Raw genomic sequence first — 15614 nt, 5'->3', positions numbered from 1 at the left:
GCTGTTTTGTCTTATTTACAGTTTCCTTTGCCTTACAGAGCTTTTCAGTTTCAGGAGGTCCCATTTATTAATTGTCAACCTTAGCGTCTGTGCTCTATTCAGAAAGTTGAGGAGACACAATCTTATAATAGATTTTCTGGTCCTATGGTTCTTTTAATGTTTTCCCCCTCCTATAATATTTCTTGAGCATTAGGTATAGGAATTTTGTTGTATATGTATCCATGGGGACTGGACATCCTATGATTACTGTTCTCTGCATTTTGACCATCTGTGACTTTCTATAATGCTTTCTCTGTATTACAAAGAAAAGCTTCTTTGGTAATAGTTAACAGCCACACTTATTAATGGTCATAAGGGTATTTTGAGTTGAGATAAGCATTCCTCAGGTTTAATGAAGGGCTGTAAGTACATTCACCTCCAAGTTCAATGACCTCACTCACCTTGAATAATTGGCAAGTTTTCCAATACTAGGCATGATCTTCCTCTTATTGAGTCAGCCTTGAATTGGACAGCTTTGGTTTGCTGCCAAGATGGGGTTAACACTACTGAACCTTAGAGCCCAGCCATGCTGGTAATTGTTGAGGTTTACAATCTCCAAAGCCAGGTGGTACTACCAAGTGCTTCCCTTTTGGGGCATCTTACAGAGCACTTTGGTGACTTTGAAAGTTAGTATTCAGGGAGGAGATTTTCAGGTCAAATCCAGCTTATATCCTCTGAGTCCTCTGGCTAAAGAACATCCCATGCAAATTTTAGACTTTTGAAAGGTATTGTTCTTTTTTATTTCAAAAGGGGTTTGAGAATTTCATACAATGTATCTTGATCATACTCACCTACAGTTCCTTCTCCTACCTCCTACCAGATCTACACCCTGCTTTGTTACCCCACCAACTTTTCACCTTTGATTTTATAACCCACTGGCTTCAGTTTATATTGCCCATATCCTCCTGTATAGGAGCCTGTGAAGAACAACAACCTTAAAGATAACTGACTCTATCTCCTCAAGATACTGTTAATTGTCCCTAGTTCCTCATTTGTCAGTGCAGAGACTCGGGAGCCCTTTTCCACTCAATGACAAATTTTGATGGGCTTCATCTTGTGCAGGAAACTGCATTCCTGGAAGTTTGTGAGTTTAGATACCCTGCCTGTCATGTCCAGAAGTCACTTCCTCTGACCTCTGACCTCTGACCTCTGAATTTACAAAATGGGTTTCTCTGTAGCTTTAAATTCTGGGTTGTTTTTCTTGACCAGTGAAGAGTTTCTGCTTTATCCCAACACCACCTATTAAAGATGCTATTGTTATAATTTAAAAAGTGGCATGAAAAAGACACCATAACACAGAACTCAGGTGGAGGGAATTTTATTAAGGGAACATAAAAAGGGGAAGGGGAAGTGGGGCAGGCCTCAGGGACAGGAGCAGCAGAAGAGATGTGAGAGGATGCGGGGAGAAACAGAAAGACAGGGAGAGGAGGAGGAGGAGAGAGAGAGAGAAAGAGAGAGAAAGAGAAAGAGAGAGAGAGAGAGAGAGAGAGAGAGAGAGAGAGAGAGATTGAGAGAAGAATAATAGATAGACAGAGAGGGGAGGTAGATAAAGCACTGTGCATCCTAAAGTCTGTGAACCATTCATTCTACCAAATCACAGATCCTGATACACAGTTTATGAAAACATCCTGACTTTATAGCTAGTTGATAAGAACTGCAGGTGATAACTGAAAACTTGTGACTACTGTCTGAAGTGGATCTATTTGACAAAGGCTAGTCCTGCCAAAGAGACCAGAACACTATGGGTGGCCCCACTCCCTGGGCAGGTGAGATAGTAGCACAGGTCTTCGGAGCGCCATGGTTCCTGCTTGAGTTGTCTTGACTTTCCTCTCCCCTCCTCCAAGTGGCTTTGGCCACAGTATTTGTCAGAAACAGAATGAAATTAGAACACTTGTCTTTCATGAAAGAATAAGTTAAATATCAAGTATTTATTCTTAAAAAAGGGGTGATACTGACCTTGATTCAGTTCTATGGACAGAGTTTGGTTGCCAGTTGGATGGGAGACAAAGCAGAACACCACAGACACATTGTTCTGCTCCCAGTGGTATGTGCTCCTAACAGTCACAGTACCATTGCTGTGTGATTCCTTCTTTGTGACATGATCCCCATCTGGACTCCAAAAGATCTGCGCAGCCGGCTTGCCTGCAATTGCCTCACAAACTGCTGTTCTGTTTTTCCCTGGAAGCAGGGATACTGCTGGAGGCACTGTGGAGATGGAAGGGAAAAAAGATTCAGTCTTGTCCCAAATTACAAAGGCGTCTGTTTCTATCTAAAGTCTGGTGACCTGAAATAGCACGATATGTGACCATGTCACTTACCTAGCACTTGGAGGTCATGTCTCCTCAGGAAATTCCCCTGCGGTGTTGCTATTTCACATGAATAAAGCCCGTCATGACTGAGGGCCACTGCATTGATCTGAAGGTCAGGACTCTGATCAGGTGTGGATGCCCAGGTGATTCTCTTGTCTGTACAGTTGGTTTCATTGATCTCCTTTATTTCTGCTCTGTATAATATTCTGCAGGGAGGCTGCCCTCTGGGGGTTATTACCCATAGTATTAATATTGTTTTTGTCATTGGAAAAGCAGGGCAGCACAGCAGAGCCTTTGCACCCATCTGTACCAACAGTGTAGTGTTAACTGGACACACACACACAAAGAATGAGAAAAGGAAAGCTGTGTTAAGTCTGTCTACAGCAGCGTATATGAAGTTACGCAAGAGCTTTGCTTGACTTATAAATGTTTTCCAGAAATATTCAATTTTTCTCACAATTCTTGTTTCTGTATGTTCAAACTACTAAAATTAAATACATTATCCACTTTCTAAACTAAAAATTCAAGTCCTGTGTGCTACATGCATCTCTCACCATAAAACCTCCCTTTAACTGTATACTGACTTAGAGTCTGTGATGGATATAAGTTTGCTCAATCGTGATTACTCAACAAATTATCTGTTATAGTCACTGTGACAAAAGAGTCAGTGATGTCACCACTTTAACAGGAGCAGAAGTCACTGTGAATGAGCCTTGACTCTGGTAAGCATTGTATTAACCATCTCAACTACACCATTTCAATGTCACTTGCCTCTTTGGGTCCTCAGGTGCTCACAAGTCACATCAAATAAAGGTCATTTAATTAGATGACGAAAGCTTCTTCACAACAGACTTGGGAGGGTGCTCATCCCATAGTCCTTATTACTCTAAGACAGTAAAGGTGTAGATGCAATCAATCGCTCAGGTCCCTCCTGCCATAACTCTCACATCACCAGATTTTTCCACTCCTCCTAAGTCTCTCCAGAAGCCCAAGCATTAGGTAACTGTTTCTCAGCAAGGTGAACTCTCCAATCCCCTAGTGCTGGCCACATGATAGAGAAGAACAGTACCTTCTGACTCAGGAAATGAACCATTCTGTGATATTTGATTCCCATTCATACAACTTGACTCTAGAAAACATTTAAATAAGAATGTTTAAATATTTATATCTCTGTAAGCAATAATTAGAAGTTTAATCTTCACTGATATTCAACACCTTGGAAACTACATCTTAATATATTAATCCATTATTTACCATTTATGAATGAACTAATTTTTTCAAATAGTTTGTACAGTAACCGTTTCCCTTCTTTCAGCTCCTTGCCAGGTCCAGTGTAGGCAAACCACATAAGATAACTTGGTTAAACTCCTTTCTCCAGATGTCATCCCCTAATTAAAGCCACAGTGCTGCCCATAAGATAAAGAAGAATAGTACCTTCTGTCATGAATAATAAAATACTCTGTGTCATTTTATTTCAATTCATACCTAAACATCTTGACTCTAAAAAGTGTTTAAATAAAAGTTTCAAATATTTAAGTTGCTATAAAATAGTAATTAGAAGTTGTATCATCATATGTCAACATCTTTCTCAACATCTTTAAAAATAGTTTTATTACATACTAATCAATTGTTTCCCTTTTATGAGTACCCTTATTTTGTCAAACTGTTTGCACAGTAGTCCTTCTTTCCATCATCCAACCCCTTGCCAGGTAGGCATAATGCATGAGCTGACTTGATTAAACTCCTTTCTCCAGATGTCAGCTATTGGGGGATATTCAATCACCTTTGAACCTGAAGTTTGCAACTGTATTGATTAAATAAAATTAACTATGGTTCAAGAGACTGAGTTAGCAACTAGTTGACAGAAAGTAATCATAGAGCACCAGAGGCATCCAGGAGAGATGAGAGACACAGGAAGTAGTAAGGAGGGATTTGGAGTGGCACAGCTTTTTTGTTTTGTTTTAGAAAAGTAGAAGGACTGGGGTTTTCTGGAGACTCTGAGCTGCAGGTTTTCAACTCAGCCTTTGAATCTTGAGTTTTATTTATAAACAGAATGGTAGAGATTTAGTTAACGCTACCTTTGGTAGCAGTGAGAGACCAGTGCCCGCGGAACAGAATTTCTGCCAGGCTGCCTCCATAGTGTCTGCTGATGGAGAAGCAGGCTGGTGGTACACTGTGGAGTAACAGTTGTTGGCTGAAATAGCAGTTTAATTAGGTGCAGACACAGGGCCGAAATTTAAACAACATTTGGTGCTCCAATGTGTGGCATGACCATACGGACAGAGAAGTCATGGCAGCTGAATCTGCTGCAGTTTCTGTCTGGGCTTCTCTGCATGAGCACTCACAACAGTCAGCTGCCATTTGCCAGGACTCTGGAAAGAAGGCTTCTGCTTAGAAGCTGTGAGAGGGACTTGAGTTCCTGGCCAATACCATGCAGAAACAGTGGGAAGTCAGCAGATTTGGTGAGATACCTGAAAAGTCCTTTAAGGCAAAGTTAAATAATATTAAAAAGAAAAGTATTTCCCATGTTAAGAATGAAGAATATCACAATGTGACCCTGCATAGTATTACTATGGATGATTTGAAAATGGTAAATTTAAATGAAGGGATAAACATTTTAGCAGGAGGGACCTAATGTCGATTATAATTACTATTAATTTGGTACTTAGTATTTTATCCTTAACAAGTAGTTGTTTGATTAATATGCCAAAATGATAATTTGATTGATAAGATATAAGCATTAGAAAGACATATTATTGATAGCATACAAGCTTTATAAATACTTACTATAAGATATAAGCTTTAGACAGACATACCAATAAATAAGAAAAATTTGGCTGATAGAATACAAGTTTTAGAATGACTTCCTATTGAAAAGATACAAGTTTTTAAAACCCTACTAATAAAAAAAGAAAACACACTGACACAGACAGAGGAGTTTAGAGAAGAACATACTACACCATTGCTTTGTGAAACTGAAGAAGACTGACCTAAGGTTATTAAAACACCAACCTTAATTTAACCTGTCATCATAGAGGAATGGTCACCAGATGATAGGTACCCCCAAGCTATGCAGAACTTAACTGGAATCTTGTAGAAATGTTAGATTTAAGGAAGAGATTTATGGAAGCTGTCATTTTATATGGTATGTGTTCACTTTTTGAGAAATAGATGTTAAATTCATACACAACTAAAAACACAATTATTCCAGAAGACTGGAAAGATTTAATTACAGTAGTATTGGAAGCTGGTCCACAGTTACAATGAACAACATGGTGGAGAGAAGAAGCTAAGGTCATAGAACAATGAGGTAGGGATAGAGGAAATAAGATTTCCCAAGATCAGCTTCTCAGTTGGACCCAGTTTGCTGATTTGCAAAGACAGTCTATATTAGATGATAACATCTTGGTTCCATGCCATATATCAGCTTTGAATGCTTGGGACAGGGTTGCAGAATTAGGAAAAGGATTGATTTATTTAATCAAATTATATGAGACCCAAAACAAGCCTTCATTATTTTTGTTACAAAGACTGACTTCAGCTTTAAATAGAATAATATCAGATCCAGATGTTAGACAAATATTAATTGAATATTTGGCTTTTTAGAAGTGCTAATTCATAATGCAAAGGGGTGATTAGGCAAGATCAGCACCCCTAGAGGAATGAATCCAAAATCCGCCTGATATTGGATATCATGTTATGATAATATTTGGATAGGAGAGGTGATTTCTAACAATTTTAAGAAACATTATAAGGTCATATAATTTAATTGTGGTAAAGTAGGGATTGTAGGCAAGGTGTTCCTAGAAATAAGGTTATTTCAAGAGATAATCCAAACAGAAGTCCCCAGCCTTCTGGAGTATGCATAATGCATTACAAAGGCCAGAATTGGACTAATGAATGCAGATCCACAAGTGTCAGGCAAAGAAACCCTTTGCCATCAGGAAATGCATTAGGGAACCTCTTGCAGGCACCAATGTTAAATCTGGTTCAATCATTCCCAGTCAAAATTGGGGAAATTCCTCCACAGAGCATTTAAAAGACTTGATACATATTGGTAAAAGCTATACTGCTCTGGATGGATGACAGAACAGTTTCAGGAAGACCAAAAAACAAGTATTTTGGCAAACTTCTAAAACTGGTCAAAGACTAAAGCTAAAAATACAAATTAAATAGCACTGAAATTGAGAGTTTGGTAGACACGGTACAGATGTAACAATGATTCCACCAAAATCTTGGCATCCCAATTGGCCTCTTCAGGTAAATGTTCAATTTCTAGGAACTGGACCTTTACCTCATGCAAAACAAAGTGCAAGATGGGTTGAGTGTATAGGTACAGAAGGACAGATAGGAAAATTAAAACCATATGTGGCTACCATAGCAATGAATTTGTGGTGACATAATTTGTAGCAACAATGGAAAACACATAGTAACATTCTCCTCCAATGTCAGAAACAAACCATAAATTAGCAAAAGTTTCTGAGAAAAATTAAAAGGTACTATCAAAAAGAGTCACAGACTGTTTAGGTTTATGTAAGCAGGGCATACCAGCTGCTGATCTTTCTACCAACAGCCCAACCTTTAAAATGGTTATATGACAAACCTGTGTGGGTAGAACAATGGCCTTTGACATCAGAAAAAATACAGACATTAGAACAGTTGGTATACAAGAGCAAATAAATGCTCAAAATATTGAAGAATTGACTAGTTGTTGGAATTCTCCTATATTTTTTATTAAAAAGAAATCTGAATATGCAAGAATGTTAACAGATGTAAGAGTCATAAATAAGATAATTCAGCCAGTGGGCTTTTACAGCCCGAAATTCCCTTACCCTTCATGGCATGCCTATCCATGTCTCTGTCTCTTGCCCGCTGCCATGTGTCTCCCTGCCCTGGACCAGCCATGGCGCAGGGACCTCCCTGGGACTGGTTGCTTTCAGGTCCTGCTGCCAGCTGCCATATGGCCGGCTGCCACTGCTGGGGACCCTGCAGCATTTTTAATTTTTCCATTACAGTAATTTTTCCATTACAGTCCAAGAAAATTATCAGATTATGCTGAGAGAGTATTGGCTCTTGTTAAAAAAAAAAGCAACAGAGAGAGAGAGTGAATAAGTTGCATATTTGGAACTTTTAGATCAAGAAGAGCTAGACTGTATTCTGACTATTTTACCATCTCCTTATTCTCCTTCACGAATTCTTATGCAGAGAGAAGATAGTAAGTATCTTAGAAAGGATATTTTCACCACAAAAAAAAGAGTAAAAAAATAAAGACCTATGTAGAAAAGGTTTCTGAATTGATTATGAAAGGAATATTGAGACTTTGACAAATAGCAGGAATAGACAAAGAAGAAATTGGAGTACCTTTTACCAATGTTCAATTGCCTCATTGTGGGCAGAAAATGAACATTGGAAAGAGCTTCCAATAATTTCTTGCGAGAGATTAGCAACAAATATCCCAAAAGCAAAAAAAAATTTCATCGTATAAAAAGAACTAATTGTATACTCCCTCATATAAAAAAGGTAACACTACTTTGGAGTCTCTACATTCTATACTGATACAAATAAATCAGGAAAAATGGGTTTTATATCAGGGAAATTAAGTAAAGTTGCTCAAAGCCCTTATAAATTAGTTCAGAAATCAGAATTATATACTATTCTCGTGGTATTATTACATTTTCCAGAACCTCTTAATATAACTACTAACTCTCAATAAGTAGATAGAGTTGTTTTACGTACTAAAATTGCTGAGCTTATTCCTGGTGATTCAGAATTAATTTTTAATAGATTCAGAATTTATTAAATAACAATAAATTCAAAAGGTTTAGTGCTTTCAGTCACAGCAATTTATCATATAATCCTGCTTGCCTTGGAAACCCAGCCAAGGAAAATGCCAGTTCTTTAGTCTCAATCTTAATTACCAGTATCAACTCTCACATCATACAGCACACAGTAATTAAGTATATATGGATATATATCCAGGTTCAGGTTCAGAATCAGATGGGTAAATCGATAGGCAGGCAAGCAGGCTGTGTCAACAGTAAAGGAACAAGCAGATCCAAAGGTCCAAGAACAGCGAGGAGTTCTTTTGTTGGTCCTTGATGCATGCCCCAGGTGTCAGATAACAGATTAGCACATAACATGTGGTCACACATCACAGGGCTAGATTTGCATCACTGTAAGGTTCAGGTGAGGTTTCCTTGGTTTAATGTGTTCTTTTAATTGCTCATGTGTTCATGTCTCAGTTCCAGAATTAACTTTGTTATTTATTCAGTTACATCAAATAATCAGAAATAGAAATCATTCTTTGTATATAACATGTATTAGATCCCATATAGGTCTACCAGGCCCTCTAGCACAACATAATGATAAGATTGATCCTCTAAAGGCAGGAAATATGTTAGAAGTCTAAGAATTTCATAAGAAATACCATGTTATCAACAAAGGTTTTAAGAAAGATCTTTTTATCACTTGGAAATAAGTCAAAGAATTTATAAGGAAATGTCCTACTTGTTCTTTGTATAATCAAACTCCATTACCTGCAGGAAGTGACCTAAAGGGAACTCAAAGAAATGATATTTGGAAAATGCATCTGTTTCATTTTTCAGAGTTTGAAAAATGAAAATATGTGCACCATAACATAGATACACTTATAGGATTTCAATTGGCAACTACTTTAAGTTCTTAAAAGACTGATTCTGTAATTACACACGTATTAGAAATCATGACCATTATGGGAATACATGTACTAATTAAGACTGACAAAGCACCAGCATATGTCTCTAGTAAAATAAAATGTTTTTTTTCATATTACAACATCAAGCATATTGCAATATACTACACAGTTATATAAAGCAGTTATAGAAATATCTAATCCCACTTTACAAGATATGCTTAATACACAAAGCTAGATTACACAGTACGTTATTGGCTTTAAAAAATTTAAACGCTAATGAACAAGGAATAAGAGTGGTAGACAGACATTAGTTAATAACAAAATAACTGCTGAATTAAATCAGCCTATACATTTTAAAGATACGTTGACCTCAGACTGAAAACCAGGATATATTATGTTGGGAAGGACTTTTGCTTTTATTTCTATGGAAGAAGAAATGTTATGGATACCACCTAATTAAAGCAATTTGGTCTAATACTAAACACCATGCAGATAAAGAAACAGTCATTCTCAAGACCTGTAGGAACAGAACCACAAAGAGTTCATCCTCTCTCTTCCTGCTTTCAACCCTGTGCCTGAACAGCAGAAATGATGCAAAACAGAGGTAGGAACAAAATAGGGGTCATCTTCTCTATCCATTTTCTCATTATGTGGTTCCTAAAACTATATTCATCCTTTCCTTGGGGTCTGCAGAATTTCTCAAAATAAAATAGCCCTAAGCCAGGCATGGTTGGACAAAGGGGGAAGCAATAAAATCATAAATTTCAGAGTAGCTGGCCACATAGTTAATCTGAGGTCAGCGTGGGTTACATTGTGATATACCATTTTAGGAAAAGAAACCAAAATTAGTCTTAATCAACTTCAAACTCCATTTCCCCAAAATCTTGTTCTGTGATAGTCTAGTGCTGAGGTAGCTTGAATATGAATTTCCCCTGAGGCTCATATTTAAATGAGGAGTCATTAGTGGGAGGCACTGTTTGAGAGGAATTACAGATGTAGTCTTGTTGGAAGAAGTGTGTTGCTGTGGGTAAACTTTGGAGTTTTAAAATCTCAACTTAGGCCTGCAGGTTCAGACCCAAGTATAGAACACTGGGCTGCCATGTCTACCTGCATGAAGGGATTGGACTAAGGCTCTGAAACTGTAATTAAGTCCCAGTTAAATGCTTTCCTTTATAGGAATTGCCATGGTCATGGTGTCTCTTCACTGCCTAAGACAGATGTTTTCCAAGAAATAACTAAAGAGACAGGAAGAAAGGAGTAGAATTTATTTGTTATCCTAACATTCTTATGCTACTATAAGGCACTATCATGCTCTTTAAGAGTAGAATTGAACTAACTGTAAAAGCACATCACAAGTATAAAAGAAAAAGAATTTCTATGCCAAGTAACAAGAGACAACAAAAATACGTAAGATCTTCAATTAAAAACATAGAAGGATATAAAGAAAACTGGCACTGTCTGTTCCTTGAGAACCAATCCCTCAGGCTTCTTCCTAGCACAGCAGTATAGTGTTGTAATATGGGCGGCGGCGGGGCTATGTCCCCAAAACCCCAGCCGCCTACCCTGCCCGGCTAGCTTGTGCCCCGAAATAATTACACGGACACTGTATTCTTTTAAATACTGCTCTGGCCCATTTCTAATCATCTGTGTAGCGCCCCTAGGTGCGCTTACCGGGAAGATTCTAGCCTAAGTCCATCCTGGGTTGGAGCTTCATAGCGTGCGTCTTCCCTGGAGCAGGTAGCATGGCGTCTCTCCTGCATCTGCTCCCAAGAGGAGAGCTGCGGAGTCTGACCTCACTTCCTCTTCCTCCCGGCATTCTGTTCTGTTTACTCCACCCACCTAAGGGTGGGCCTATCCAATGGGCCTAGCAGTTTCTTTATTGCTTAACCAAGGAAATCAACAGATTGATATATGACACTCCCCCATCAGTATAGGCATGGTTCAACTCACGAAAATCAGCCAATCATATAAACAAATTGGGAGAAAAAACCTACATGATCATTTCATTAAATTCTGAAAAGCTTTTGATAAAATCCAACACCCTTTCATTAAAAATGTCTTGGAGAGATAAGGGATATGAGGGAAATATTTAAACATAATAAAGTCAAATTACAGCAAGTCTATAGGAAATATCAAATTAAATAGAAACTCAAAACAATTCCAATAAAACCAAGAACAAGGAAAGTTTCTCCACTCTCTGCACACATACTCAATATAGTACTTGAATTCGTGGCTAGAGCAATAAGACAACTGAAGGAGATCAAGGGGATACAAATAGGGAAGGAAGAAGTCAAAGTATCTTTATTTTCAGATGATATGATTGTATACATCACGAGTCTAAAAATTCCACCGAGACTCCTATAACTGATAAAATGCTTTCTGCAAGGTATCTGGAAACAATCAGTATCCCACATACATATAAATAATAAATGGACTGAGAAAGAAATCAGGGGAAATATAATTCACAATAACCTCAAATAATACAGAATGTCTTGGGGTAACTCTATCCAAGCAAGTGAAAGCCTTGTATGATAAAAACTTGATGTTTTTGAAGAAGTTGAAGAAAGATTTCCCATGCTCATGGATCAGTAGGATTAATATAGTAAAAATTGTCATCCTACTAAAAGGAATCTACTGATTCAATGTTATCCCCATCAAAGTCCCAACACAATTCTTACAGACTTTGAAAAGTCAATATTCAACTTAATATGGACAAACAAAAAACCCAGGATAGTTAAAACAATTCTGTACAATAAAACAACTTTCCAAAGTATCACCATCCCTGATTTCAAGGTATAATAATAATTAAAAAAAACATGTTTATCAATGGAATCCAACCAAAGACCCAGAAATAAATCCACACTCCTAGGGACACCTGATTTTTGCTAAAGAAGCCAGAAATGCACACTGGGAAGAAAGAAAGCATCTTCAACAAATGGTCTGCTCTATCTGTATGTCAGCGTGTAGAAGGCACATACATCTTGAATTAGAAGGAAATGCACTGATATTTTTATCTTGGGAGAAAAGTCAATTTGCTTTCATGCTGATCAGTCTGTTTAGGATCTGTGGTTCTGGTGAAGCAGAACTCAAACTCGAGTTCCACCACTTTAGCTAGCAGCCTGTCCTTCCTATCTTTGAAATGGTTATTTCATGGGCTCTGCTCCTTATCTTGCCCCTCTTCCCACTGGTAACTTCCAACAGCTTTACTTCAAATGCTTTAAGACAGACTCCATAGTCTATGACACCAGTCTTTAAGTTGATCTGCATCCAGACTACCTTGTCGCTTTTTCCCTTATTATAACAGAGGACTGTCCCTTCCTACCTGAGTTTGGCGCCTCCACTTTACTCTGAATGCCACTGCTTCCCTTCTCAGAGATTTTTCTCATTTTTTGTTTGTTTGTTTGCTTATTTGGGATTTTGTTTGTTTTTGTTTTTTTGTTATGTGTCAATCTTAAAGATGGGACAAGGAAGACATCTTAGTAAAATATTGTTTTTCAGGGAATCATTTCTCCTCATATACATGACAACGAATAATAGAATAATCTATTCCATTGAATATATGTAGAAAACCTACTTATTAAAAATAATCAGCTTTATGGCTTTTTGGGATCCATTCCCTATGGTTGGATGCCTTGATGTAGGGAGGAGGAGCTTAGTCTTGCCCCAACTTGATATGCCAGGATTTGTGACTCCCCATGGGAGGCCTGCCCTTTCTGAGGAGTGGATGAAAAGGGGGGGTTAAAAAAAGAAATGGGGAAGGAAACATAAGGAGAGGATGGAGGGAAAACTTGTTGGTATGTAAAATAAATAAAAAAATTGAAGTTAAAAAAAATTTAAAGTGGCCATGTTAGCCTGAAACAAATGTGTAATTTCAGAGTGAGGAGACTGAAGCAGGAGGATTATTATAGTCCAATGTTAGGCTTAAAGATAGTTTCATTTCCCAAAAATCTCAGAATGTCACACTTACTAGTCCCATTTGTTGCCAAAATAGAGATGGAGATCAGTAATCTCAAAGCCAAAGTCTTCCCCACAGCGTTCATCTGGAGTGGTTTCTAGTCAACACAAATCACCATAAGCTCTGGATGGGCTCAATGAATCTGTCCCTCGCAGTTAACTTTGAGCTCAGTTCACCAGACTAAGCGTGACTTTTCTTCCTCATTTTGCCTATCTTATCTTCATCTGCACTCTGTGTGCTGTTGGATGATTAAGCCTGCAGAGGAAGATTGGCAGTGATGTTTGCTGAGTAGTGAAGGAAGAAGACAAAGCTTAACTTATTCTCTAATGATATTAAAACATTGAGATATATTTTATGGCAACTTATCTTTTAATGCAGTATTTTAAATTTAATTTTATATATTGTTTCTATTTGAGCTATACATTTTTCCCACCTCCTTCCTTCCTCGGCTCTCCCCTTCTACCTGGCTCCAGCTCCAATATTTCCAATTTACTCAGAAGATCTTGTCTTTTCTCCTTCCTAGGCAGATCCTTGTATGTCTCTCTTAGGGTCCTCTTTGTTGTCTAGAGTCTCTTGGTTTGTGGACTGTAGGCGGGTTATTCTTTTTGTTATGTTTAAAAGCAATTTATGAGTGAATACAAATTATAATGGCATCTCTGGGTCTGGGTTAGCTCACTCAGTATGATTTCTTTTCTAGTCCCTTCCATTTTCACACAAATTTCAAAATTTTCATTGTTTTTAACCACTAAGTAGTACTCCATTGTAAAACTGTAACACATTTTCCTTATCCATTCTCCCATTGAGGGGCATCTAGGTTGTTTCCAGGTTCTGGTTAATATGAATAATGCTAACATGATCATAACTGAGCAAATGTCCTTTGCTATGATTGAGCATCCTTTGGGTATGTGCCCAAGAGTGTTATTACTAGGTCTTGAGGTAGATTGGTTCCTATTTTCTGAGAAATCACCATACTTATTCCAAAAGCAGCTGTACAAGTTTGCACTACCACCAGCAATGGAAGAGTGTTCCCCTTACTCCACATCTTTCGAGCACAAGCTGTCATCGGTGTTTCCTGGTCATTTTGACTGGTGTAAGATGCTATCTCAGAGTTGTTTTGATTTGCATTGCTCTGGTGGCTAAGGATGTTGAGCATTTTCTTAAGTGTCTGTTGACCACTTGAGATTTCTCTGTTGCAAGTTATCTGTTTTGGTGTGTAGTCCATTTTTTAATGGGATTATTTGTTCTTTTGATGTCAGTTTTTTTAGTTCTTTATATATTTTAGACATCAGCCCTCTGTCAGATGTGGGGTTGCTGAAGGTATTTTCCCATTCTGTAGGCTACCGTTTTGTCTTAGTGACTACGTCCTTTGCTTTACAGAAACTTCTCAGTTTCAGGAGGTTTCATTTATTAATTGTTGCTTTCAGTGTTTGTGTTACTGGAGCTATATTTAAGAAGTAGTCTCATGTACTTGTGTATTCAAGGCGACTTCCAACTTTCTCTTCTATGAGGTTCAGTGTGGTTGGTTCTATGTTGAACTTTTTGATCCATTTGGACTTGAGTTTAGTGCATGATATATATGATATATATGGACGTATTTGCATTCTTCTACATGTCAATATCCAGTTATATCAGCGCCACTCAGTGAATATGTTTTCATTTTATAATTTTATCTTCTTTATCAAAAATCTGGTTTTTGTAGGTATGTGGGTTGATATCCAGATCATTGGTTTGAATCCATTGGTCCTCCTGTCTGTTTTTATGCCAAATACCAAGCTGTTTTCATTACTGTAGCCCTACAATAAAGTTTGAAGTCAGGGATGATGATGCTTCCAGAAGTTCCTTTGTTGTACAGGATTGTTTAAGCTATCCTGTTTTTTTTTAATTTTTCCATATAAAGTTAAGTATTGTTCTTTGAGGTCCATGGAGAATTTTGCTGGGATTTTGATGGATATTGCATTGAATCTATAGATTGCTTTGGTAAGACTGCAATTTTTACTATGCTAACCCTATCTATCCAAGAGCATGAAAGATCTTTGTATTTTCTGATGCAAAGATTTAAAGTTCTTGTCATACAGTTCTTTCACATGTTTGATTAGTTATACCAAGATACTTTATAGTATTTGTGGCTATTGTAAAGGATGATATTTCTGTGATTTGTTTCCAGTACATTTATCATCTGTATATAGGTAGGGGGCACTGGTGTTTTTGAGTTAATCTTGTATCCTGTTATTGTACTGAAGGTGTTTATCAGTTGTAGGAGTTCCAAGGTGGAACTTTTGGGGTCATTTATGTATACTATCATATCATCAGCAAATAGTGAAAGTTTCCAATTTGTAACCCCTTGATCTCCTTTTTTTGTATTATTGCTCTAGCTAGAATTTCAAGTACAATATTGAATAGAAATGGAGACAGTGGACAGCCTTGTCCTGTTCCTGATTTCAGTGGAATCGCTTTGAGTTTCTTTCCATTTGGTTTAATGTTGGCTGTTGGTTTGTTGTATATTTTCTTTATTGTGTTTAGGTATGTTTCTTGTATCCCTGCTCTTTCCAAGACCTATATCATGAAGGGGTGTTGAATTTTGATGAAGACTTTTTCAGCATCTAATAAGAAGATCATATTGTTTTTTTTCTTTCAGTTT

The 15614-nt window shown here is 37.5% G+C and overlaps 1 protein-coding gene across 5 annotated transcripts in view; it reads right to left on the bottom strand.

The window, feature by feature from the left end:
* Positions 1–15614, bottom strand: part of Cd200r1 (CD200 receptor 1) — a 67328-nt gene that overhangs the window by 6622 nt on the left and 45092 nt on the right. For 2 of the 5 annotated variants that reach the window (XM_075963611.1, XM_075963619.1), the window contains exons 2-5: positions 12989–13231; positions 3418–3477; positions 2358–2675; positions 1996–2244 (exon numbers count right to left, since the gene is read on the bottom strand). In XM_075963611.1, the coding sequence (XP_075819726.1) occupies positions 1996–2244; positions 2358–2675; positions 3418–3477; positions 12989–13061 (700 nt within the window). In that variant the 5' untranslated portion in view covers positions 13062–13231. The remainder of the gene's footprint in view (positions 1–1995; positions 2245–2357; positions 2676–3417; positions 3478–12988; positions 13232–15614) is intronic. The other 3 variants (XM_075963614.1, XM_075963631.1, XM_075963626.1) reach the window with 3 other exon arrangements.

The sequence above is a fragment of the Microtus pennsylvanicus genome, chromosome 1, assembly GCF_037038515.1.
Source record: "Microtus pennsylvanicus isolate mMicPen1 chromosome 1, mMicPen1.hap1, whole genome shotgun sequence".
NCBI lineage: Eukaryota > Metazoa > Chordata > Mammalia > Rodentia > Cricetidae > Microtus > Microtus pennsylvanicus.
The sequence above is the reverse complement of the archived record's forward strand: the minus strand, read 5'-3'. Positions and strand labels throughout refer to the sequence as shown.